This window comes from Peromyscus maniculatus, chromosome 10 (genome assembly GCF_049852395.1).
Source record: "Peromyscus maniculatus bairdii isolate BWxNUB_F1_BW_parent chromosome 10, HU_Pman_BW_mat_3.1, whole genome shotgun sequence".
Taxonomy (NCBI): Eukaryota; Metazoa; Chordata; class Mammalia; order Rodentia; family Cricetidae; genus Peromyscus; species Peromyscus maniculatus.
In genome coordinates, this window is record NC_134861.1 from 67833488 (window position 1) to 67861172 (window position 27685).

At 42.0% G+C, this 27685-nt stretch overlaps 1 protein-coding gene across 2 annotated transcripts; it reads right to left on the reverse strand.

Annotated features, from left to right (window-relative positions):
- Window positions 1-3310: 3310 nt before the first annotated feature.
- Window positions 3311-27685, reverse strand: Cnga1 (cyclic nucleotide gated channel subunit alpha 1). 2 transcript variants are annotated; one of them, XM_042257504.2, is made up of 9 exons: window positions 27302-27685; window positions 17452-17572; window positions 16622-16720; window positions 15174-15236; window positions 10832-10873; window positions 10630-10740; window positions 9240-9347; window positions 7900-8006; window positions 3311-5135 (listed from the first exon to the last, which is right to left on the reverse strand). In XM_042257504.2, the coding sequence occupies exons 1-9, from the start codon at window positions 27309-27311 to the stop codon at window positions 3733-3735; spliced, it is 2064 nt and encodes a 687-aa protein (XP_042113438.1). In that variant the 5' UTR covers window positions 27312-27685; the 3' UTR covers window positions 3311-3732. The 2 variants fall into 2 exon arrangements, with proteins under 2 accessions (XP_042113438.1, XP_076402538.1); XM_076546423.1 differs by lacking the exon at window positions 27302-27685 and adding an exon at window positions 24863-24951.

The window sequence follows — 27685 nt, forward strand, 5'->3', positions numbered from 1 at the left end:
CTTTCCCCAAAGCTGTATGTATCCTGTCTTTTTAAAAACATATCTTATTAACTTTTATTGATTCTCTATGGTTTTCACATCATGCACCCCAACCCCACCAGTCTCCCCATCCCTCCTCTGCCCTCTCTGCCCTTGCAACACCTCCAGAGCAAAAGAAAATTTAAAAGAAAAACCAAAAACCAAACCAAGTGAACAAACAAAGCAAAAGAAAGTAGAAAGAAGAAAACAAATCTCTTTGTGGAAGCTGTGGTGTGGCCCAGGGAGTCGCACACACATTTTACCCTTTAGTCCTTCATCTTCGTTTGCAAGTGTTTATTGTCACAAGTCATCGGTCTGATTCCAGGCCTCAGGCCTCTGTCACACCATCAAAAATTGACTCTCGCTGGGACTCCCCACAGACTTCTCCGTGTCATGGAGATCCTGCAGCTTTGGATCTGTAGGTTCATCCCCTTCTCATGCTCTAACAGTTCATAGATGAGGTGGATGTTGGGGTGGGCCAACACACAGATCCGGTCCTGAGCCTGGGCGTCAGCTGAGCTGGTCACCCTGCCAGCTTTTCCCATCCCCCCTACACACACACACTCATGCACGCACGCACACACTCACACACACACTTGGCCAGCCCATCCAACAGAGCCTGTTCTCCTGCCCTCAAGCCCTCAGTCCAGCTCACTCACACTCACACCACCAGGGCCAGCTCCACTTGTTTTGCCCAGGTAAGGTGCAGAGTCCTCTCTCCCATAAATTGCTGTAGGGGGCATACAAGAGGGGAAGGTGGAGTCAGCTCCAGCACTCCTGTTCTCACACCCTCGGGGCGGGCTCACCTGCATGCCCCTGACAACAGAGAACTATCCCTGTCTATCTGGCCGCTGCACGTGGGAAAACAGGCCCTGCGCCCCACCTGGGCAGGACACTAGAGCTGACCCTGTTGGTGGCAACACAGGCGAGCCAGCCCTGAGGGCATGAGAGTAGGAGAGCTGAGCCCACGCCCCTCATCTGCTGGGTGATGACATGGGTCAGGGAAAGATCCCCTCTCCCCTCACCCCTTGCTACTTGTGGCGGGTGAGGGAGTCAGTCCCAGGATCACCAGAGTGGGAGAACGAGCCCTGCCCCTCACGGGATGCAGCACACAGGAGAGTGGACCTTGCAACCCACCAGGGAACCACACTAGAGCTATCCTATCTTTATTTTTTTTTTCAACTCGCAGATGAAGCTAAAGCCCTGTCTTGAACCTCTGCTTTGCCACCCTTTCACGTGTCTAACCTAAACTATCACCAGCATCCTCGCCGGTCACAGCCCTCTCCCTAGAGGAGCTGTAAGGAAGGAACTGCATCATTCCTTACCTCAAGCTTTTGACCAAATGTCCATCAGCAGTCCAAGGTAAACATTGGCTTGAGATTGGAGTTATCTCTAGGCCAGATTAGACTCAAAGCATCCTTTCACCCTGATGTTGACAGTGCTTCTCAGGAGCCAGACCTAAGCAAGGAGGGCAGCCCTCATTCCTATCCTACCACATGAAGAAGAGGAGGAGGAGGAGGATGGGGAAGAGGAGTAGTAGAAGGAGGAAGAGAATAAGGAGGTGTTGTGGAATATTTAACTGTGTAAAGATGTGCTACATTTGTTTATGCTGTGGAATATTACTTTGACTGTGTAAAGGCGTGTTACAATTATTTATGCTGCATTTGTTTAGCTATGTAAAGATGTGTTGCATTTGTTCACCTTGCCTGCCTAAGACTTGATTGATCTAATAAAAAGCTGACTGGCCAATAGATAGGCAGGACAGGGACAGGTAGGGCTGGCAGGCTGAGAGAATAAATAGAAGGAATATAGGCTCAGGAGAGAGATAGTGAAGAGAATGGGGAAAAAAAGAAAGGGAGACACTCGGGGCCACACAGACAGACACAGAAGAAGCAGAAAAAGTAGGATGTGCAGAAAGAAAAGGTTAAAAAGCCCCAAGGCAAAAGGTAGATAAAGAGAAACAGGTTAACTTAAGTTTAAAGAGCTAGGCCAAGCATTCATAACTAATAAGAAGTCTCCATGTCATGATTTGGGAGCTGGCCCAAGAGAAAAAGCCTGGTATGAGGAGGAGAAGGAGGAGGAGAGGAACGGTAATGACTTGTTTCAGACAGAAACCTGGTTACACATATTACACACATAGGATGTACCTACTTGAGGACCAAGACATTTCCTCTCTTGTGAAGACACATGTGCTGGCTGATACTGAAGGCGTAAGCAAAATTAGAAGGGAAATGTAGGGCTGAAAAGATATAGTGTACAGGTGAAAAGATTGGCTCTTCCTCCTCCTCCTCCTCCTCCTCCTCCTCCTCCTCCTGCTGCTGCTCCTCCTCCTCCTCCTCCTTCTCCCTCTCACCTCCCCTCTATAATGCTAGCAATAGAACCCAGGCCTTAGTTAAATAGCACCCTGCCCCTGAGTTAAAGCCTTAGTATTCTGCATTTCCAAGAAGCTTCTTACTGGCGCATAGAACATTCAGGTCTCATTTTCTGATGTGATACTTGCCCTAGTTAATCATCCAACAGCATCGCACTTGTCCTTTTTTCTTACTTAGACAGAAAAGGAAGTGTGGCCGCATTCCTGCTGAGCTGCACCTGGCCTGGCTCCAGAGAGCAGCACCCAGCCCTAATCCACCTTTTGTATAGCAGACACCTTTTGTTTCCCTTGTTGCCCTCTATGGGAATCCTGTCTTGGAGTTTCCCAAGGATACAAAGGCCTATGCAAAACTTGATTCAGGAATCCTGGAAAACCGTGGTACCTGACAAATCGAGGAATTTGCACTTGGCATTGCATAGTTGGGAGCCCCTTTCAGGTTGTTTTGAGTATATGGAAATTAACAGGTTAAACTGTATCAGAGAGAAATAAAACTGCCCTAGGCAAAGGGATAGCGCTTCAGTCCTTTGAGACTGGACCCCCCTGCAGCCATGACAGGCTAAATTCATTCCTAAAATGCCTCTGTGTCTTCGTTCCACAGACCTGCATGAACCCACACACTCATATAGCGACCACACAGCTACAGGGAAGATAACAGCCATTGTCAAGTCTTAATACTCTGAGAACTGCTTAGATGTAACCTTAAAAGATTCCTACATCATCTTGTGATGTCAATAAACATTGCAATACTCGTGTGCATATATATTGCCTTGTCATAAAATCTGATTTACCATGCTTCTATCTGTAAGAAGTTTCCCTCAACCACCCTTCCAGACTTACATTACCACAAAGGCGAGGATCCTTAAAGTGGCCTGAAGCTCTGCAAGACATGATTAGTCACCCAATATATCACATTTACTCCGGTTTTGTAAATCAATTTCACTTTATTGCATCCTAATTCTTCATAAAACTCTATCTCAAACACAGTGTACACAGTTACACTGAATACATGTGACTCCTCAACAACGCAAGCGGGTTGAGAGTGAGAGATAATGGTTCAATTTTACAAAAAATATTACAGAAAAGGTACATCTGTGGGAAAAATACCAGATCCTGACTCAGACATGGTAATCAGTTCATGTCCTTACACACTACCCATTGTGAAAATCCCAGGAGTAGACGATTCTTTAACTGTAGTACTGCACAATGGATTTATGTCATCCACCACACACATTTTCCCGATAGAAAATTTTTTCAGATGAATCTTTTTTCTTCTGGTGTTTAGTCTCTGGTCAAGTGCTCAAGAAGATTCTGAGATGTGCATGTTTCTGCTGATGTCCAGCTTTTCACTCTGTGAGCTCGCTTTCTCCTCCAGGTTCCTCAAGAGCTGAAAATTCTGTTTCGATAAGTGGTTTTAGAAATTTCTCGACCTTGGTTAGCCTTTGCTTGAGTTTCTGCTGCATGGACTCGTATTCAGCCAAGATGCGGGCAAATCGTGTTTGCAGGAGGTCAACGGACCCCTCCATTCGCGTCACCTTCTCTTCCAGGTCTTTAGGGTCACTGCCCAAATTCGCAATGTTTATATCCAGTAGACCGTCTTTCATTAAGATCTGCCTCCCTTTCTCCTCCAGCATAGTTTTGGCATCCGGGTACTCCGTAAGAGCTTCCATGAGGTCATCCTTTGAGAGGCAGAACAGGTCAGAGTACCCAATGCTTTTAATGTTGGCTGTTCTTCGGTTACCAGCCTTGCTGCCTTTGATATTCAGGATGCTGATCTCGCCGAAGTAGCTGCCGTCACTTAACACCACAAACTGTGTGATTCCGTCATCCGCCACCACAGCAAGTTTGCCTTCTTTGATGATGTACATCTCTCGCCCAATGTCCCCTTTCTTGCATATGTAATCCCCAGGACTGTACACCTGGGGCTGGAGTTTCAACACCAGCTCCACCAGTAGACCAGCTTCGCAGTCGGCAAAGATGCGAACCTTTTTTAGCGTGTCCAAGTGGACGTTGATGGCGATTTCTGCCCTTAGTTTGTCAGGTAGGTATCTCAAGACTTCTTTCTCATCCACTGTTTTTTTGTTGGTCCACAGGTAGTCAAACCATTTAATAACCCTCTTTTCCATATCTTTGCTCACATTTCGGAAATTCATGTATTGTTTGATAGCATCGACTCTTGACTGAAATTCTGCCCGGGCTGCATTCATATTGGAAATCATGGAACCTATGTTACCGACGATGGTGGCAAAGATTAAGACTCCAATTAAGAAGTCAACCACCACAAAGACGTACTCGGAATCCAGCACAGGAGGTGGAGTCTCACCAATGGTTGTCAAGGTCAGTGTAGACCAATAAAGGCTGTAGACATACTTTCTAGCCAAACGGCCAAACTCAGGATCATTAACATCAGGGTAGACCCATGTGTCATTCCCAAACCCAATAGCCTTTGAGATGGAGTAGTACACACAGGCATTCCAGTGGATAATAATGACAATGTACATGACAAGGTTTGAGATCCTGAAGATGTTGGGATAGTTGGTCCTCGTTTCTGTCCGCTGGAAGAACTCAAACATGCGCGAGATCCTTAACAGCCGGTTTAACCTAATCTCTGGGTAGTTCCACCCCATTTTGAAATACAGCAGATCTGTTGGTACCACTGACAGAACATCAAGTTTAAACTGCAAGTTTTCTTTGTACTTCTCTATGAGTTTCTGCTTGTCTTTCACCAGCAATCCCTGTTCCAGATAACCTGCAATAAAGAGAGAAAAGCCAGGCTGTTTCTGCTAGTTACACCACTGGGATTTTTTCTATAGTAACTCTTAATCAGCTTCATTTAGGGCAACATCAGACTACTTTTCAATAAATATATCTTAGATATACAATAACCCCTAAGATCAAACCTACATGTGGTTATAGAAGAGTCTGTTGTAGAAATAGAAAGATGATACTTTTGTTTTTTAAGATTTATTTATTATGTATACAGTGAGTGTTCGGCCTGCATGCCAGAAGAGGGCACCAGATCTCATTATAGATGGTTGTAAGCCACCATGTGGTTGCTGGGAATTGAACAGGACAACTAGAAGAACAGCCAGTGCTCTTAACCTCTGAGCCATCTCTCCAGCCCCGAAAGATGATACTTTTTAGTGTAAACGTAATATAGAGATAGATAGGTAAGTAGGTAGATAGATAGAGTGATTGATTAATGGATTGACTGATATCTGATTTTACCCACCCAGGTAAAGTCACTTCTCTGATGAATTGCATTCATATTCTGCAGTACTATTGTAAGGTACACATTTGGTTCCTGTCCTCAATTTCTGGCACACCACTATTAAAGTCCTTATGGTTTCCTGAGACCAAAGTGCTGGCTGTAACTTTTGTTATGATATTTGGTCTTGGCCTTAGCTCCTGACACAGAACTCCAGAGTGCTTTGAAGTCCTTGGGTGGTAAGAATGTCTTTGTTCTATGAGGCAACTCTTGGTAGGCTACTATATGGGGCTGGTCACCAAAAATATATGCTTACAAGCTTGACATTTTCAACCTCCATCCCTGCTTCTTCTTCCAGGAGAAGAGATGCTGGAGAGAAACTTAATATTCTGTTATCACTATATGACAAAACCTTCCCTAAAAACCATCGATTTTGGTGATGAGAGAGCAGACATAGGGTGTTAGAAGGATGTCACAACCCAATTCCATGAGGACAAAAGCTCCAACTCTCAAGCCCTTCCACATTTGTGCTCTACACCTCTGCATCTGTCTTTCATCTATGCCTTTTATCACATCCTTTATTAATAGAATACACTAACAAATGTGGGTTTTTTTTTTTTTGGTTCAGTGAGCCATGCTAGCAAATAGCTGATCATGAGGAGGGATTGTGGGAACCCTAATGTATAGTTATTTGATCAGAAACACAAGTTGGGTTGTGTGACTGACATCTGAAGTCAGGAAGAGCCTTATGAGACCCAGCCTGTGGGGTCTCGCTAACTCTAGTTAGCTTTAGTTAACTGATTAAATTGTAGCTAGTGTTATAGATGCTTTATAATTCAGGCTACTCCTTGGCAGAATCCTAGGCCTGCTCTTAGAAGTGTGGGTACCTGCCCTCTTATCTCACTGTTTTGTGTCATGCTTTTCACCTTCAGTGTGAAGTATAAATGTCTCTTCAGACTACATTTTAACTTCTTACTCTTGTCCCACAGGCTGTCCTGAATTACCTAGGTTCTTCTCTTTCGTGCTGTTACTGTGGGCCTTGTGTTTAGAAGCCTTGTAAGAGGAAGAGAGTTTTTTATTCTCCTATTGTGGCTACTAAGGCTGCAAGGAGGCTCTAGCAACTGAGCACTGCACTGACATTTAGAAGCAATGCAGTCAGACTTTCTCTGTCCTGTCAGCCAGCTCCCAAATGACCACACAGAGCCTTCTTCTTAATTATAAAGTGTCAACCAATAGCTTAGGCTTATTACTGACTAGCTCTGACAACTTAAATGAACCTATTTTTAACCAATCTACATGTTGCCACATGACTCATGGCATTTATCTGTACTCTTGCATGTCTTGCTCTTTCTCCATCTGGCTGGCGACTCCGCCCTCCTTCTTCTTCCCAGAGTCCTCTCAGTCTGGCTCTCCTGCCTATACCTCCTCCTGCCTAGCTATTGACCATTTGGCTCTTTCTTAAGCCAATGAGAACAACACCTTTACACAGTGTACAAAAAGATTATTCCACACTAGAGAAAGCTTTTAGTGATTCTCAGAGACTTCTGTGCTATGTGTAATGGTAGCATTTACAGTGGGGAGCAGTGTAGAAATAATAAGCTTTACACCTTCTTACTAAACATACTGTAAGCAGAGAGGTAGTGGATGGTACTCCCTACTTAATGATATACCACCATGAACTACAAAGTTTCTATTTCCTATGAAATCTCCATTAAGACTCTGGAAAACAATGACATTTTTCTTTGTGCCTTTTAAAGTATGTCCATGTAAGGCAGCAATTGCCCTTTACCCACAGAGACTGACTAAATATTTCTGTTCTTTATTCTTCTGCCTGGCATAAACCCAGCGAATAGAATAATGGAGGAAAACCACTAATCCACACTCAAAAGGTTACTGAGGGGGCTGGAGAGATGGCTCAGAGGATAAGAGCACTGGCTGCTCTCTCAGAGGACCTGAGTTCAATCCTCAGCACCCACATGGCAGCTCACAACAGTCTGCACTCCAGGCCTAGGGACCTGACACCATTTTCTGGCCTTCTCAGGCACATGTAAATGGTGCACAGATATACATGCAGGCAAAACACCCATATACATAAAATAAAATGAAGGTTAAAAAAATTAAGGTAGCCTAGCAACATCTTTCTAGATCAGCTGGAGTGACCTAAGCCAATGAGTACGAACATGTCACTCATGTTTTCAACTCAGGTTGTGAGTTTACCTTGAAGAATAGTTGGGTGTGGAAATTTCATTATATGGTAGAGATAAAAGCAAGAAATTTCAGAAGGCCCAAAGTAGAGCACACGTACCTGTCCTTGTTCGTACGAACATATCAACAAGGTAGACTATGTCTGATACATAATCAAAAATGAGCCAGTATTCTAGGTAATCAGACTGGAGTTCGTCAAAACATGCTCTATAAAAGAAAGAAATGTATAAATAAAATGATATGGAGACTAATTGAAATAAAAGGCCTCTTTGTCTATATTTTTTCATGATGAGACATTCAACACCCTAAGGCTAGAAGGGTCTTTAGAACACATTTAGTCAATCACAGTTTTTCAAAATCCTTCCTTTCATGGTTCATTTCCTCGCACTTCTGAATTCTATCATCTTTTCCATCAATCTAGTTGGGCTTGTATAGACATCAGGTAAGAATTAACCGTTGGACACGGTTGCTCATGCCTTTAATACCAGCATTTGGGAAGCCGAGGAGGAGGATCTCTAGGTTTGAGGCCAGCCTGCTCTACAGAGAGAGTTCCAGGACAGCCAGAGCTACACAGAGAGACCCTGTCTCAAAAACCACCACCAACCTCAAAGAATAAATCATTTCAGCTGGGGAGATACTCCCATCAGTAAGGTGCTTGCTATGCAAGAATGAGAATCTGAATTCAATCCTCAGAATCCACGTTAACAACAGCAACATCCACAACAAACAGACATGTTGGCATGTGTTTGTCATTCTACTCTGGGAGAGCAGATTGGAGCATCTCACTGTCCAGCCAACCTAGTCATATTGGCAAGTTCCAGGTCAGTGAGAGACCCTATCTCAAGATACAAGGCAGATAGCATCCTGAAGACACACAAGGCTGACTTATGGCCTCCATATATATGCACAAATGTGCCTGTGCACCCTCACACACATACCCCACATATATGCATAAAATAGTAAATGGCAGCTTAAAGCTAAAGTCAAACCTCATTGGGTGCAACTCATTGACCACACTGTTTGTACTCCCTATCTGTACCCAAAAAGTTTCAGGAAAAATGTTCCTTCTCTTGAATAACTGAGATGTTTCTAAAAGAATACAAGCTCTTTCATTGTTTTCCATTATGGATAATATTTTTTTTCTGATAGCCCAAGAAATATAGTTTCTCCCAAAGTTCAAATTCCGTGATTAAATAATCAGAAGTTTGAAAGAATGCTTCTACCCCTCTTCCTATCCCCACCCCGTCCCAGGACTGTATGCCCAAGCACATTGTGAATCAATGACAACCTGACCACAGGGAAACACACTGAGAAGGATCCAGCCACTTTCCGTGACACATAGTGAAGAAAAGAAGTTTGCCCCAAAGCACCCTAGGTAAATGTATGTTGGCAGTAGACTTCTAAGTGTTTGGATATCCACAGAAAATAACATATGTAAACCTTGCAATAATCATCGTCCAGTTGTACATCACAGGTAAAGTGATGCAAAACAGCCAGTTGTAGTACGTGTTTCCTGAAGGATCAATAACCACAACCTCTTTCTTCTCCCTAGCAACAAGTAGAAATAAAGAGGAAAATTATTAAGAAACAAGAATATCAAATATAGTTATATCCATCAACCATGATTAATGTAAGAGAAGAAGGATCCCCTTGACTTAAAAAGATTAGCTCCATAATTATATTCATCATAAAAAAAAACTGGTTAGTTAGTGAGGGGTGAATAAACTGTGAAATCACCAGTCCTACATTGAACCATATGTTAGGGTTTTATGAAAGTTCTACATTTACTACAACGATGCGGTCAGTTCTACACCCCCACCACTGAGTGTAAATAACAACATAAAATACTGAACACTAGATTTCCCAACAATCCTTTGTAAGGTTAAAGGTGATAGAATGGTGACTTTGCTGTCAATTCCCTTCCCTTCTCTGGAACCAAGTGACCATGAACTGCACTGTTTGGGGAAGGAGTGTAACTCAGTGACTCATCTGTAGGGAAACGTGGACCTGCAACACAATTTAGTATAGCACTCTCTCAGATGTTTTCAGGAATGGTCTTTGAGAGAGGCAGTAGAGGGCATAAAGAATAAAGGAATAAAGCACATGATCAAATAGACATTTTTGAAATGCTCTGGTACCAAGCCTATATCTTTGAAGGATTTTTTTTTCCTTATACAAAGCTTCAGCAACTTTCTGAACAGGCACAAATAACTGAATTATTTTTTGATAGGTTGCTTTGTATAAACAAGTTCAGAGAACAAGTTCTCTTTGATTAACTTTTTTTCTTTAAAAGTTTTGTAAATATGACTTTGCCTTACTCTTGTGAAAGTCTAGATTTCAGTTGTCTGCTTGAGAAGGAGTTCCTCAAGGGCCAGTGTTTGGAATGGACTTGCGCTGCTGTCAGAAGCATCGTGGCTTTGGGACACTTGTCGGACAGTAGTGACTGCTCCAAATGTCAATGTGATTATCAAGTTTTTATTGTGGTCTTCACAGACTGATGAGCTCCTAGGTACCCAGCGACCATTAACCTGAATGTTTAGTGGCAAGTTTTTCCTCAGTGATGCTTTTGTGAGTGAGGATTCGCCAACACAGCAAAAATCCTTAATTAGAAAATTCATACTTGCTAATTTTAGGGAACCTAGAAGAAAGTTCCCAATCTCTTTTGATAACAACTTATATAAAATGTTTGTTCTTAAGTATTTAAGAACATTTGTCTTTCCCTGGGGCTCTTTCTAGAAAGCTTTTTCTATGCTTTGGGAAGTTTTACCTATTTCTAAAACCCATTACAAGTTTATGTCTGTTTTTAATGCCAGTAAAAAAATATATTTACTCTTCTTTCTTATCTTTGCTTTTCTCCTCCTTCTTTTTCTTCTCTTTTTCCTTTTCCTTTTTCTTTTTCTTCTCTGGGTCCTTCTTAGTTTCATTTTTATCATCTGCCTTGCTGGAAAAGTTGTGGATGTATTGTTACCATATGCAAATAACACACAAGCAAAAAAAAAAATATAAGAACGCTCATGCAAAGTGTGCCTTACCTCTTCTTTTCCTTCTTCTTTTTCTTTTTTTCTTTTGGTTCCCTAAAGAAAAACAGCATCTGTCACACAGGCACATTACTCCACTCCATTTCTTTCTACTTTCCTCTCCACTGAGCAAGGATTCTCAGCCTTGCCGTCAAAGTCCTACCATGGCACTAAAAGGGAGGCCAAAATCAAACAGGCATCCAGGCACACCAACCGAACATGCCCAGGTTAACAGAAAACAAAAGCTGAAAAGGACAGAGTAAGTAAATTATGTAAAAAAAAAAATTCATTTAAGAGCTAACAGTCTCTGAATGAGTATACTTCCAGACTTCTAATATATAAATGTAATTTTTTAAGCTTTTGATACTGTTGACATATATTCTTAAATTAAAATATCAAGAATCTCAAGAAAATGTCATGAATTCTTTTTCAAGGAAATCATCTTGTTAGCCGGGCGGTGGTGGCGCACGCCTTTAATCCCAGCACTCGGGAGGCAGAGCCAGGCAGATCTCTGTGAGTTCGAGGCCAGCCTGGGCTACCAAGTGAGTTCCAGGAAAGGCGCAAAGCTACACAGAGAAACCCTGTCTCAAAAAAAAAAAACAAAAAACAAAACAAAACAAAAAAAAGAAATCATCTTGTTGATAGCATTTTTTTCATGAGTAGTAAAAAGCTGTGTGGTCATTCAGTCAGGCCATGAAGTTGGACAGTAATCTAGACTATGATCAAGTAGGAGATGTGAGATGCGACATGAACCACAGGGAACAAGTAAGCTGTTAAGAAGGTGGATAAGCACACCCCATGTCACTTACCACCATCAACACCTACCCTTCATGGCCTACCTATAGCTACATATGGTGCTTTTTTTTTATTTTTTATTTATTTATTTATTTATTTATTTATTTATTTATTTATTTATTTATTTATTTATTATTTATTTTTTTCCGAGACAGGGTTTCTCAGTGTAGCTTTGCGCCTTTCCTGGAACTCACTCTGTAGTCCAGGCTGGCCTCGAGCTCACAGAAATCTGCCTGCCTCTGCCTCCCGAGTGCTGGGATTAAAGGCATGCGCCACCACCGCCCAGCCCTATGGTGCTTTTTTAGGAGTAGCTGTTGGAGCATAGATCATGGATGGTTCGGGTTGGCAACCTCAAGTAGGCTATGTCTAAACTATGAAACTATCTGCAGGTGGCCTTAAAACACAGTGGTGTGGTTAATCTCCCCAGTGACACAGCTTCAGGTGCCATTCTGTCACTCACTTTCTATGGAAAAAAATATGGCTAACTTGAAAATACGTGAAGATTCACAAAGGCCTTAACTGGTTGGTTAAGGACCTACTTGGAAAAAAAAATGAATGATCAGGCAGAGTAGATCTGGAGAAAGACTAATAAACTCATGGGCACAACATTTGAAAATTTTTGTATCCTATGTCAGAGAACAACCAAACAGACTGAATGATTCAGCTAGCTGATAAATCCAGCCTCCACTGTGGCATCACCACCAGTGCTAGTACAATGTAGGTATAAATGCAGCCTCCATGGCAACAAAAATAAGGGACATCTTTGGGCCCAATACATGGCCCCCTGCTCACTATGGCTGGTGTTGAAGCCTTTCAATTACAGAACATTTGATCATGTAGGTAACACTGCTATTATAATGTAACTCCCGTGCTTAGATCTCAAGAAAAGTAGTCACTTGATGGCAAATTAACTTCATTGGATCCTTGCCAACAGAGAAAGGACATCAAATATTTTGATACTAATTGATTTATATTGTGGTATATATTGATTTTTGCCACAAACTTGACCAGTATCATTGTTTAGGGGTTTCTAAAGTATGACCCACCTATATAGAATACTATGCAGCATCACTTCAGGTCTACTTTACAGAAAAAGAAATGTGGCATTGGATACTGTCTTAGTTAGGGTTACTATTGCTTTGATGAAACACTATGACCAAAAGCAAGATAGGGAGAAAAGGGTTTATTTAGCTCATACTTCCACATCACTGTTCATCACCAAAGGAAGTCAAGACAGGAACTCAGGCAGGGCAGGAGCTGATGCAGAAGCCATGGAGGGGTGCTGCTTACTGGCTTACTCATCATGGTTTGCTCAGCTTGCTTTCTTATAGAACCCGGGACCACCAACCCAGTAATGGCACCACCCACAATGGACTCAGCCCTCCCTCAACAATCACTAAATAAGAAAATACTCTACAGGCCAATCTTATGGAGGCATTTTCTCAGCTGAGGCTCCCTCCTTTCCAGTGACTCCAGCTTGTGTCAAGTTGACATAAAATTAGCCAACACAGATACTGAATTTGGAATCCAATGGTGCTATCGTATGCTGCTCCACTCAGAAGTGTCTCACATGTTACAAGTATGGAGCGAGCTTCAGAAGACACCACTGAAATGCTGCCAATGAGTGCAGATTCCTTGAAGATGAGTTACTATAGTCCAGGATACTGCATGCATGAGAAAAGAATGGTCATTAGGTGGTGCTCTACACCTATACATGAACAGAATGCACAGGCCTAGGAACCAAGGTACTTAATTAGGGGTACTTTACTTAGGGAAAGTACACGTCCCATCCCTGCACATCTAGGATTTGTGGTTCTCGAGGTCCCCATTTGACGAGAGAGCATCTATACTTCTGCCAAAGAGCACAGTTACAGTCCCATTAAACATTAATCTATGATTACTCCTGCCACTTTGGACTCCTCATTCCAAGGAACCAATTGGCGGAGAAGAATCACCAGACTGGAAAGTTTATGATGCTGATGATCAAAAGTAGATATGCTGCTGTTATGCAATGAAAAGGTAGGAAAGTATCTGACAAGCACATGCTCCATTATGATATCTTTTGGAATTCCCCAGCCCATCTTTGATAATGAATGGACAAGTCTAGTAGCCATGTCCCAAGGAAGGCATGGGGACCAACTAAATGTTTACATTTCCCTAGACTGGAAGAAGTTCTGCACAATGATGAGAAGGCTCTAGAATGAATAAAAGTAGATAAGGAGTTTCTGTGTAAACCTCAAAAACATCTAAAGTTGTCAGAGAACTTTATGCATCCCATTGACCTTCCTCTTACAAATTTCAACAGGACAAAAGGACATCCAGAACCCTGGGAGAGGGCAGCCCAATAATTTTCTATCTAAAAGAGTGGATCTAAGCAGGGCACAGATGGGCTGTGAGGCTAGTTCCGTAGGTTTCAGGTATTCATTCTCCACACAGCAAGACTTGATCGTTGACAACTCCGTTTCTCCTATCCCTTGGAAGGAAGGCCTGGAACAAGGAAACTACCATTTTAAAATTTATCTCCCAGCTTTCTAGGGCTGCTCTTATGAGATGACTGTGTGTGACTGCAAAGGCCCAGTTCTGTTACCTAAGTATGACACAAATTTGAAAGCACATCTAGTCACCAAAACTCCCTAAGAGCAAACCCATTCTCTGAAATCAACATCTCCCTTTGCCCAATTAATTCTGCCATCCCTGACTCCCTTCTAGATGTCACTCCAAAGGGCACATCCCATAAATATCTGCACACAGACCTCTATCTCAGAGGCTGTCTCCTGAAAAATGTGACCCAAGGTCCATTGGCTCAGTGTTTCATTACTTTTGTCGTCTGTTCTGTCCTAAGGAAGGGCCGTTGCATACAACATAGACCTTTTGAAAAACATATTCAAGTAAATGAATACGGTATACACATGTTACTTTTTAATAGGGAGCAGCTGCATTTTCCAGATGTGGTGGTATTCTAATTGTACTGAAATGTGATTTTGATTGTATGTTAATAAATAAAGTTTCCCCGGGGATCAGAGCTATTAGAGCCATAGCAAGAGTGTGGTGGTGGTGGCACACACCTTTAATTCCAGCACTTGGTAGAAGAGCTAGGTAGATCTCTGTGTGTTCAGGGATACAGCCAGCATTGGAGACATATGCCTTTAAGACTTGGGGGGCTGTACATACAGACAGTGACAAGGCAGTCACATGTTTGGGTTTACAACCAATGAGAAGGCAGAACAAAAAGACTATGAAAAGACGTACACACAGGAAGTAGCTTTTTTTTGGAGAGCTAGGACCACCGCAGGAGGAAGGGTGAGATTTTAGCTCTGAGCTCTGACCTCTTGGCTTTCTCTTTTACATTGGTTCTATGTTTCTTATTTAATAAGACGGTTGGTTATATCTACATCCAGATATAAATTAGCAAACAGAAACGATAGAATGTCACCTCTATTAAATTAGTTCAAGCATTGAATATTAGCTATATCTCAAAATCAGATGCTGGTAGTTGTTTTTTTTTTTTTGTTTGTGTTTGTTTTCTTACTTGCTTTCATTTTCTTCAAACAAATGTACTTACTGGTCTTTGTTGCTGCTGTTGTTAACATTGAAAAGAGCCATAGTACCTGGCAAGTACTGCTCCCTGGAAAAGGAAAAACATACAGTGAGAACACAATGGCTACCATGCTCATAGTAAGCAAACTGCTTTAAAACACAAATGACTTACAGTCTTCTGCTCCCTTCATAACATCATCCAGATTACTATGTAAAAAATACAGAACTTCTGTGAAACACAGCTTGCCAGAAACTAGTGCATTGAACCAAAGTGGTTAATAAATGATGACTGGTCAAGGTTCATACCAAAAATTAGTAACATCTTTGGCCTTGAGTGAACCAAGATGGATGGCATTGTTTTCCACCAAAAGACCCCAGGTAGTCAGAGAAGATAGAAAGAGGAGGAACAAATACTTTAAAGAAATACAGTGAAAAACTATAGTTAGTCACAGGAAGACATAAAGATAGGGGAAAAGATAACAAAGGGTAAAATACATTGTGTAAGATTGGAACTACTGATCCATACTATACCACACCCCTTCAACCTTGAATGGCTTCAGGGTCTCATGACTGCTATGGACATTCCCCTGTACACATTACATTTTTCTAATCTCACTCTATATTTCCTGGGAGTAGGCTCTACCAGGCATCACAGTTTAGAGAATGATAGCCCACCCTCTCATATGTAGTTGGCTCCAGGACCCTGAAGGATGAATTCAAAAGAAGTAGGAAATCAAGGGAATGTGGAAAGCCAGACCCATCCAAGGCTTTCTAAGAGGCCCTCATGATAAGACAAAGGGAACTTTAGTTCTCTGGCATTGTCTAGGAACGGGCTTGGCAAGGCCAGTCTGAGACTGGAGCCAGTGCCTCAAAGGAGATTGTGGTTTCTGAAGACCCAACTCTGGCCCCTGGGTTGGATTATCAGTCCTGAGGCAGCTGTGTCTGAGGTATCCCATGTTCTCTTTGCCAACATTGTGTGACTTAGCTCTCTGCCATCCTTGGCCATTTTCTTCCTGCAAATAGTACATATAATGTACTATTTAATAAACTTGCTTGGCATAAGTCATCAGCTTATGCAAGACCACCTAGTCCCAGTTATTGCTTTTGTTTTCTCTATTTCTCGTTATTTCTAATCCCAGGTCCTTCTACTTGACATCTAGCTATTCAGGACCCTTACTCCTGCAGGTTCAGGTTAAGGGAGGTAATGGGGCAAGTTTCCGAGGAACAGGCATTAGTCTTAGAGAACATGACGGGGCATATCTATGATTGGGACCCCTGTGGCCATGAATAATTAGACACCAGCAGTTTTCCAAGAGAGGGCAAAGGTAAAGAAATAGCAAGGTACTCATGAGATCTTGCATAGTATCTCACTGACAAGAGCATTTGCCAAGCCACTCTGTAGAAGGAGCAGAAGGCTTTTCATTCAAGTGATATTTAAAAGACACAGACTGGAGGGTAGATGACGCTGCTCACCTCTGGGATGGTCCTCGCCTTCTGTGTGAGCTGTTCCTAAAGAAAGAGTCCTCACTCTCGGCTTCAGACACAGAGGCGTTGTCATCGTCAGAAAAGGAGCTGCCGTCCAAAGGGAAGCAGAGGTGAGTAGGAGTCATGGTTTAAGCAGCTCAGAGGGGTGCCCCTCCCCCATCACTTTCCACCCCTCTTCAGACTACCCCACAGCAAGTTTAAATAGAATGAGGGAGGAGCATGGCATTCTATGGGCTGTGTGCCCAGTGAAGGCTAGGAATATATACTCTAGATCTCCCACATCGCTGTTGTTTGATGTACTGGTCCATATCAACGTTTATCCAATAGGAAGTGTAGTACCTAATTTTAGGTTATTTTATATGTGTGAATGAACTGCCACTTTCTGATATTTTCTTCCATTAAAAGAAAATTCCATGACTCACACATATTCTATCCACTTATGGGTAACTATTTTAAATTATACTATTAAATTATATTATTAGATTTTATATTCTATATACTTTTCACATTTATGTATAGCAATGTCATCTATTTAGAGTTTATACTTCCCATAGGGAAAGGGTATTTATGAGTAAAGAACTATTTGTTATAGTCATTTAATAGGTACTTCCATAAACTACCCACCACAGTATTCTTCATGTGATAGACAAGTTATGCTGTTCCAAAGTATAAATAAATTCCACCAAATTAAATAGATTATAGATTTATGGGGACAAATTACAAAGCTAAATTGAAATCAAACCTAGATAAGTTTAAAAACAAAAACAAAAGGTGCTTGTGCTTGTATTAAAAGCTCATGAGAAGGTGTGTAGATTCACCTGCATGCTCCATTTTCCATGCGTCGGATTTCCTTTTCAATGGCTGGTACAATCGCATTGGGAACATTTACAAAGGAGTGCCATGTATTGATAATGTTTGTCTTCATGGTTAGTTTAATATCTGCAAAGAAACAAAACTCGTCAATGAGAAGACTTTCTTATGTTTACATGTATAACCCCACTTCATGCTACAGGGGCAAGAGGAAGTAAACAAGCAATCAGTAAACAACAGAGCTCTACTGAGCTCAAAAAAGTGTTCAAGCTGTGGTTTTTCAACTGAGCCACGCTGTTCCACACTTCTGTGTCTTTGCACATGCACCCCTGGAACTGAGTCTAGGCAGGTGTTACCCATCTCTCAAGTCCAATGCAAGTTCTCCTCACCCTTAAGAAAATGAATCACATCCCCCCTTCTCTGCTTACAGCAATGTACACACATGGGAATAAATCCCTCATGTGCTAAACCATCATGCATTCCATCTTCAGAGCGACACTATAACCTTTGGAGAGACCTTTGTCACAATGGCAGCGTGCTTGGCATATAATAGACATGCAAGAAACAGCTACTCATTGAACAAATCCTGTCTTGTTTTCTGTGGTGGGGACATGTTATTGCTGTTTCTTTGATGTTGTGAATAGAACCTAGGGCCTTCTACATGTTAAACATGCTCTCTAACACTGAGTTTTATTTCCAGCCCCAAATCTTGTTCTTACATTGTAAAAACTATACTCACATAACTTTTCCTCAGAAGTTATTAACATTTTGTGAAATTACAATGATTTTTGAAACAGTTGTTTGTGGTGATATTTTATTTGTGCTGAAATGTGGTGATATTTTATTTGTATGTTAATAAATAAAGCTTGCCTGGAGATCAGGGGGGAAAAGTCAGCCATTTTAAGTAAACAAGAAGTCAGGTAGCACATGCCCTTAATCCCTTAGCAGGCAGCATCTCTGTGTGTTCAAGGCCACAGTAGGAAACAGAGCCAAGTGTGGTGACACACACCTTTAATCCCAGTACCAACCATAAAGACCTGGAGGTCTGTACAGACAGACAGTGACAGAGCTTCATAGGAAGAGGAAGTGAGGTAGCTGGGTTAAGAGAGCTAATGAGAGAGCAGAAAAGCAAGGCATATAAAGCCTGGGTAGACAGGAAGTCAGCACACTTGGAAGCTGCAGAGTTGGTGAGGTAAGGTTGGCTGGTGACTTTCTCTGATTTCTCTACAGCTTTAACCCAAATTTCTGGCTCCGTGTTTTTTATTTTAATTAGACCATTGAGAAATTCATCTACAGTTGTTGGGGTGTTAAATACAGCAAATGACCCACATCATCCAATCCTCTCCCTTTGTGATGTGCTTGTGTGATCCATAAAGACAGAATGAACTAAAAATATCTGCATTTCCGGGATTCCTGTGCAGTTTAGAATCTTAGGGTCTTTGAGGAATAGACAACGGTCACATATGCATCTATGCTACTTGGAAAACAGAATTGAGATAAAACAACGACAACGACAACAATCAACAACAGCCAGCACAAATAGGCAAGGGGACCGGTGGGATTTTAAGGCAGAAATCCCTGGACAGTCAGTCACCAGTTCTCTGGGTCCTAAGAACAGGGCATTTAGTTTATACTGGGGGCATAGAGCAAGAACAGGGAGGCTCTCAGATAAAAAATCACTGCAGTATAAGTGGTTTCCTGAGCTCTGGCTCACAATTTAGGGGACACGTTCCTGGATAACAGCTCCAGTGACAACTTTTTCACTAACCCCCTGGATGACAGAAGGAGAAGCTCCTCTGCAGGCCGGGTCTGGGATGCTGCCTGCTTAGGAACCATGCTTAGAGCTCAGTCTCCTCTGCAGGCCAGGTCTGGGATGCTGTTTAGGAACCATGCTTAGAGCTCAGTCTCCTCTGCAGGCCAGGTCTGGGATGCTGTTTAGGAACCATGCTTGGAGCTCAGTCTGGAGCCTATTACCCCAAGCTTTGCAATGACCATTAGGTCCCCCAAATTATGCTAAGAAGAAGAGGAGGAGGAGAAGAAGAGGTGCAGGGAAGAACTGGTATGCCAGCTCTAGTTTTTGAAGATGAACGACTTTTTTGAGCGACTTTTTTTCTTGACTGTCAGTATATACAGAATGCTGTAAAACACGGTCAAAATAAGAGTAAGGGAAGAGATTAGATGGAGAGACTATAAAAGGAAAGCAAGCAGGAAGGTGGGAAATGGGAGAGGAAAAGAAAGTCTGGTGCACTGTCAAGATTTTATTATCTGGAGAGAATATAAGAGTAATGTTGGGTCTGGGGAGAGGGCTTGGTAGGTAGGTAAAGTACTTGCCATGAGGACCCAACTTAGACTCCTGGAACCCCATGCCAGGCAGACTCGGAATCTGTCTGTAATCCCAGAACTTGGGAGGCAGAGATAGGATCCCCTGGCAACTGGCTAGCTAAACTGGTCAAATTAATGAACTCTGGGTTCAGGGGAGAGACTCTGCCTCAATATAGAAGATGGAGAGGGATCAAGGAAGGAACCTGCCATCAACCTTCGGTCTACACATGCATGTTCAGCCATGCATGTACACACATATATACACATGCAAACATGCATACACACACCACATACACAGACATAATAAAATAGACTATTAACAGCCAAACTTTGTGGCTGTGGTTTGAAGATGTGTATAATATTTTCCATAATTTACTTCAAAGTTTTCTACTAGTCTAAACTTTCAAGACAATGAGAATATTTCCTCCTAAAATGCATTCATAGGTCAGTTATTGAAGGACGAAAAATCATTACAAAGTATGTCCCAAGTTCACAAGTGTGATAGTTTGAATGTAATTGCCCCCATAATCTCATAGGGAGTGGTACTATTAAGAGGTGTGGCTTTGTTGGAGTGGGTATGGCCTCGCTGGAGGAAGTGTGTCACTGTTGGGTGGGCTTTGAGGTTTCCTATGCTCAGGATACCACCCAGTGTGTCTTAGTCGACTTCCTGTTGCCTTCTGGTGAAGATGTAGCCAGCACCACACCAACCTGCATGCCGCCATGCTACCCTCCATGATGATAATGAACAGAACCTCTGCAACTCAATTAAATGTTTTCCTTTTAAGAGTTGCTGTGGTCAGCCGGGCGGTGGTGGCGCACACCTTTAATCCCAGCACTCGGGAGGCAGAGGCAGGCGGATCTCGGTGAGTTCGAGGCCAGCCTGGGCTACCAAGTGAGTCCCAGGAAAGGCGCAAAGCTACACAGAGAAACCCTGTCTCGAAAAAAAAAAAAAACAAAAAAAACAAAAAAAACAAACAAACAAAAAAAAAAAGAGTTGCTGTGGTCATGGTGTCTCTTGACAGCAGTAGAAACCTTAACTAAAGTAACAAGCGTGAGAAGAGATTTAAAGAAAGGTGAAGTTGGGCCAGCAGTTGGCTCGGTGGTAATGTGCTTTCCATGTAACCATGAGGACCTGAGTTTGATCCCCAGAATCCACATAATGCTGTGTGTGGTGATGCATGCCCACAATCCCAATGCTGACAAGGCAGAGACAGCAGGATCCTGGGGGTTCTCTCATCAGCCAGACTTAGGTCCAGATTCAATGAGTGAAGAGCAACTGAGGAAGACACCCCATGTCAACCTCTAGTCTTTATACATACATGCACTCACACCTCCCATGCACATGCATGTACACACATACACACTAAGCACACGCACAACTAAAGATAACAGTGATGCAAAAACATCCTTCCCTTCATCTTAGGAATGTTCTGTCAGCTATAGAAATGATCTCTCTAGACAAAAATCAGACTGAGGTTTCTAAAATCTAGAAACCGTGATCAGCTTTGGTCATTTCTCCACATTGTACATCTGAGAGTGTACTGGGTAGGCATGTTTACATTTATGATCATGCTGCTCCCATAACATGAATTCTTTTTCAATTTTGATTCTGTGTGTGTGTGTGTGTGTGTGTGTGTGTGTGTGTGTGTGTGTGTGTGTACACGTATGTGCACTATATGTGTGCAGGAACATGCAGAGGTCCAAAGTGGATAAGATACCCTGGAACCTGAGTTACAGACAATTGTGAGCTGCCATGTGGGTGCTGGAACCTGAACCCGGGTCCTCTGGAAGAGCAAAAAGCACTCTTAACTACTGAGCACCTCTCCAGTTCCATGTAACCTGAGTTCTTTATTGTTTTCCCAAAAAGAATCCTATTTGCCAATCAAAACCAGTTCCTCTATCCCCTGTGATGACTTCAGTAATTTTTGGGGAGAAGAATTCATCACACATCTTTGTTCCCATAATTCTCTATGTCTACCTCTTAACACACAGGTACAGAGGTGCCTGGCCTCTTGGCAATGTGCACTTTTTGGGAAAGTTTATCCAAAATGGTCAAGCATAATATTTAGCATATACTAAAGCTTTTAAAAATTTGAATGTATCAGTCCTGCGCCAAGTCCTGTGTTCTAAAATGTACTTCATTATTTTAATTGTCAGTGAAAACGTAAGTTATGAAACAGGAGTCACAATTTGTATTTATTTTTTATGACTTAAAGAAAATTACATGTTTGCAACTGGACCCAATGCAGAGATCAATGGGTATGGGGGAGCCTAGCCCCACTGGCTACAAAGACATCACAGCTCCTGCATCTGTAGCTCAGAGGACATCGTGGAAGAGGAGGTGGAAAGATTTTTGAGAGACAGGATTCCAGGAAGTCTGCCGTGAGATAGTCTCTCCTGGAAAGGACTGCATAAAGAAGACTGTGCAATAGCAATATCAGTGGACATGTAAACACGGAAGGGAGAGATTTTCATGGTGCCTCCCATCCCCAGACAAAGACCTATGGAAACTATTGGCTGCTGGGAGGAGAACTAGCCTCTTCCAGAGATAAGCCCTCTTACTAGTTGTTCAATGCACAGTGGTCAGCCTTGAAACCATGCATACACAAACAACAAAAATAGACTATCAAGTTCTATCTACACACACACACACACACACCAAATATAATCAAAGATAAAGAGGTTATCAACTTGAGGGGCATGAGAAGAGGGATTCAAGGGAAGGCATCTGGGAGTAGCTGGAGGGAGGAAGTGATGTAATTCTATTTCAATTAAAAATATTTTGAAAATGTAAATATGTTGAAAGGTATGCCTTTGTATGTGTGTCTGCATGTATGCCTTTGTATGTGTACAACATGTACACGCAGGTGCCTAGGGAATCCAGAGTTCATCCAATTCCTCAGAACAGGAGCCACAGGTAGTTGTGAGCCATCTGGTGCGGTTCTGGGAACCAAACCTGGGTCGTCTGCAAGAACAGCAAGTGCTCTTAACTGCTGGACCATTCCTCTGATCTCTATATTAATTTTTATGACAGAAATTACATCACTTGCTATGACAGAATTATCTTGATTACTTATTAAAAAGCTAAAAACACAAAGGAGAAATTTGGGGTGGCCAATAAACAAAGACTACGTCCTGGAACACAGTGCTGGGATGGTGAAACCTGAATCCTAACAGGTCCATGCCTAGGCCCGCCTTTAAAAGGCTCTCTGGAACAGCTTGAATTTTAAAGGAAATACTTGGTCCATGTCCAACAGAATTCTATTCTAGCTGGCATCACTCTTGGCTGGTGGTTGTGTTCTTGGCCCACAAGCCTACTTTGGCATTGAGCAATCTATAATAGTGTGGGACTACCCACACGCTGACTTGTTTTGGTCTGGATGAGCTGCCGGCTGGGTGTGGTACAGATTGGTAGATTTGCGGCATTGATGAGTCATACAGGAACCAGAAGCGGCTCCACCCATGGTAACTGTCCCCAGAGCCTTGCTTGTAGTGTCAACTCACAAGCAGGTAACTATGAACACATTATCGGAGCCACCCTGGTCCCGGAGGGTGGCTATGGCAACAGATTACTCTTTCGAGGTATTCTTCTCATTCTTCCTGAATGCACAAGCCAAGCCTAGCACAGAGCTAATTTAGGAAGCCCAGGGTACCCAATCCTTTAAGCTCAAACAAAGTCATGTGCAAGCAAGAACCTTCACCTCGCTTACGGAAGTTCCAGAAACTAACCAGGTAACAGTCAGCACGGGGGAACTCTCAGAAAGAGAATTCCAAATAACCCTTTTTTAAGGAAATTCAATGAGTTGGAGGCAAACATTGAAAAATAACATTCCAATATTCTGAGAAAATTCAGAGATGGAAACAGTTTTTAAAAATCATATTCTTGAGTTGCAGAATATCCTGTGATGAGAGATTAAAATTGCAACAAAAAGTCCCCTTTAGAGATGGTTTAGCTACCTTCCCCATTGCTGTGATAAAACAGCTGACAAGAAGCAACTTAAGGGAGGGAGGGACTTGCTTGGCTGTGGAGGACAGGCTGGTCCTCCTCCTCTGGAAGCAGAGTAGGGCAAATGCTAGTGCGATGCAGCTCGCTTCCTCCTTCCCATTCAGCCTGGGACTCCAGTCCACGGGACAGTGCTGCTCATACTCAGAATTCCCTACTCTGTTAAAGACTGGCTGAAGCCGGGCTCACGCCTTTAATCCCAGCACTCAGGAGGCAGAGAAAGGTGGATCTCCGAGTTCAAGGCCAGCCTGCTCCACAGAGTGAGTTCCAGGACAGCCTCGGCTGTTACATAGAGAAGCCCTGTCTTAAAAAACAAAAACAGAAAGAAAATACTTGCTGAAAAGACTCATAGACATACAGAGAAGTGTGTCTCCACGGTGATTCTGAGTCCTACTTATGTTAACAATGACAATTAACTATCATAGGAGGCTAGATCAAACTGAAGAAAGAATTTATGACCTCAAAGACAGACTCTAAAATGTACAATTGGAGGAGAAAAGAACAAAAGGAAATGAATAATGCTTATGAGTTCCTTTAGAGTTGTATTAAAAGAACAAATATTTGGACTATTGGGGTTCAAGGACTTGAGGATAGTAAAGGAGTAGAAATCTTATTCCAAGAAATACTAACAGAAACCTTCTTACACGTAGGTACTGGCGTAAGGCTGTCAGCCAAACATATGTCAGGATATATTATAATCAAGCTGTCAACAATGAAAGAGAAAAAGAAGATGCTCAGGCCTGCAAAGGAAAATACAAGACCACACGCAGGGCTGCCTCAGATTAGCTGACAGCAGACTTCTCAACAGGAACTTTCCAGGCCAGGAAAGACTAGGATGAGATTTTCATAGTGCTAAAAGAAAAATCTAGATATGAAGCAAATAGTAATACACATAGAGTAAGAGACTCCAGTGCAATAATACCTTCAACACATGTAACACAACCATAACAGCTGTATACAAAACAACAAGAGTATACAAGACAGTAATAACTGTAATGGTAATAGACGAATCACAGCAGACAACAGAGAAATAGCAGCATTAAGTTGTATCCTAAACAGGCAATCAGCAAAGACATAGCAAAATTAGATTTTACCTAAGACTCTAACTTCTAGCTCTCATAGTATCCAAAGATGCTACACAAGCTTCCAAGGAAGAAAGTAATCAGCTCTACCCATCTGTGCAGCCTACAGTTCACAAAATGACAAGTCCAGCAAGGTATATCCAATGATGCAATAATGGCACTTTTATCTTGGGGCAACCAACAACTGTCTACCTATGCTTAAAGCCCACCCAATAGGAGAGAGTTCATGGCTGATACAAAAAAGTTCATGATACAAAAAATCATGTCTAGAGAGGTCATAGATTCTAGACTATTGCATTTTCTTAAACCAATATAATTCCTAACTATATTCTAAACACATATTCTTGTACCCACAGATAGGTGTAGCTTTTCTCTCTCATTAAAGAAGCACCTTACACTGCAGGTTCCAATTCCACCTCAGGGTAACACAACTGAATGTTGAGTCATAAAATTTTTGGCAACACTGAAAAGATTCTCAGTGTGAGACAAAGAAAAAAAAAGTTAGTTCAAAATCCAAAGCGTTAGTGAATGTGGGGTATTTCTGGCAGCCCGGCTGCTTTGCGAGGCCTCAACTGCAGCCTGGGTTCCCAAAACACAGCACGCTCTGTCTGCTCAGCACAAGCCGTCACATCACACAGCACCAACAAATAATACCTGAAAGACTTCAGTGCAGATTCAAGACTACCGTTTGCTCTGAATTACAGTGTTGCTACTGTACATATGAAGTTTTCTGCAGAACAGAATGTTTCTTATAGAACGTAATGGTTTAGCTACAGGGAAAAAAAAACTTTTCTAAAGTTATTCCTCAGCATGTATTAAATTAACATATCTTTAGATTATGTCAGAATACTTGGTTATTTTGGTTCTTTTTTTTGTAATTCTTGCTTGCATTTCTGACTTCACTTTCATTTTATATAAAAAGAATCATTAAATGACTTCTGGCTTGGAATTAGAACAAAATTTCCAACAACTGCTCAAATAGCCCAAAACATACCTGTGCCATTTTGTGCTAAGTATTTATTAAAAGTGATGTTCTCAACATTAACAATTATATAATCAAAATATTGATTAACTCTGAAAAACACATTGTACAACCTGAAATATCAAATATTCAGTAAGGATTTAATTCTATATATAAAATAAATAAGTTAGTGTGCAAATTAGCTTTAGTCTCTAATAGATAATAAAAGTATATGTATGCCAAAGAATTGCTTGAAAATAAATTTCTTCTTGACCTCTTATTTCTAAACGTTTGATTCGCACACCCATTTTATAAACCTATATTTATAGGTTTTATAGGTTTATTTAGAGGGAGTTACATGAAATTTTCTCACGGGTTACAAGTAGAAATGTCTAAGAAGCCCTGGCCCAGGAGCCCTTATCCATTGTTGATGAGCATAAATGGGTTCAGCCCCTATAGAGACCAGTTTGGTACTTTCTTAGAAAAAGAGAAATAGAACTACCCCGTGGCCCAGATATACCACTCTTGGAAGTATACCCAAAGGACTCTACATCCTGCTACTGAAATACTTGCACATCCACATTGATTGATGTGATTGATGCTGTATTCACAATGGTTAGGAAATGGAATTATTCTAAACGTCCATCGGCCAATGGAAGAGCAATGAAAATGTGGCACATATGGGATTTTATTCAGCTCTAAAGGAAAATGAAACAATGAAACGTGTAAGAAAATTGACAGAACTGGAAAACACACTGGGTACGGTAGCTTAGGCTCAGGAAGTCAATGCCTCATACTAGCTCTCATAGGTAGATGAGAGCTTTGAATATTTAAATTTCCGTGTTTGTCTTAGAATGCCTGTAGAGACCTGAAGTCCAGAAAGAAGCCATGATGGACTGGGGAGCTTTTCAGAGAGATGAGGATAGTAGACACGTGTTCTGTGAAAATAGAAAGAGGGAGTCCTGGGGTGGCAGCGCTAACGGATGTGGAGGCAGGAGGATGGGCTGGAGAAATGGTAGAGGGAAGAGTAAGCGAAACTAAGAAAATATGAAGAAGCCATATGAAAACCTATTGCTTTATAAGTTAATTAAAAATATTTTTTAAAGTATATGTGTTGCGGAAGCGAGCACTGAAAATATAACTTTTGAAAGCATTTGAACGGAAGTCCCCGACATGAGTGAATGATGCTCCTCCCGGTAGCCACGTTATTTACCGAAAGCAGCAATGCTAGTTTTAGGTAACTTCCTTTGGTCTCTCGGTCAAGGAGGCCCCAAAACAATATGGTTTATTGACACTGCTCTTCGTTGACCACAAGGAAAGGACTGTAAATCTTTCATAGCACGTACTCTGGATTCGGACATAGAAAGATCGCGCTGAAGCTGAACCGGAAGCTCCCTCCCTCTCCTCCAGCTTTCACCGTGGTAGAAGTTGCTATGCAAGCAGCCGAGGAAGAAGAGTCATCAGTGGTCTTCCCCAGCCATGGGCCTTACCTGCTCCCATGCCAACTTGCCTGGCATGATGTGCCGATTGGTCTAAATGATTGTTCCGGGGATAACCAACTTCATTCTGGTTGAAGCCCACTCACTCTACATTAGTGAGTTCATGCCTGGTGCTGTGGATCTGGCCATAGGCCAACGGCCGAGGAGATCGTAGACCCTAGGGTGAACCTACTGCTTCTGTTTTCTTAAATGGATATGTTGTTAAACTGCCTCCTAAAACTGAAGGACAGTGCTACCCTCAGATTTGTGAGGGAAACTTCTCTTTTCAGTCAGCAATGGTTAATGCAAAGACTCGCAACTGTTTAAGGTGCTGAGGATAAGGGACCACTGAGCACCCAGCCTTAAACTGAACATCCATATCACCCTTCCAAGAGT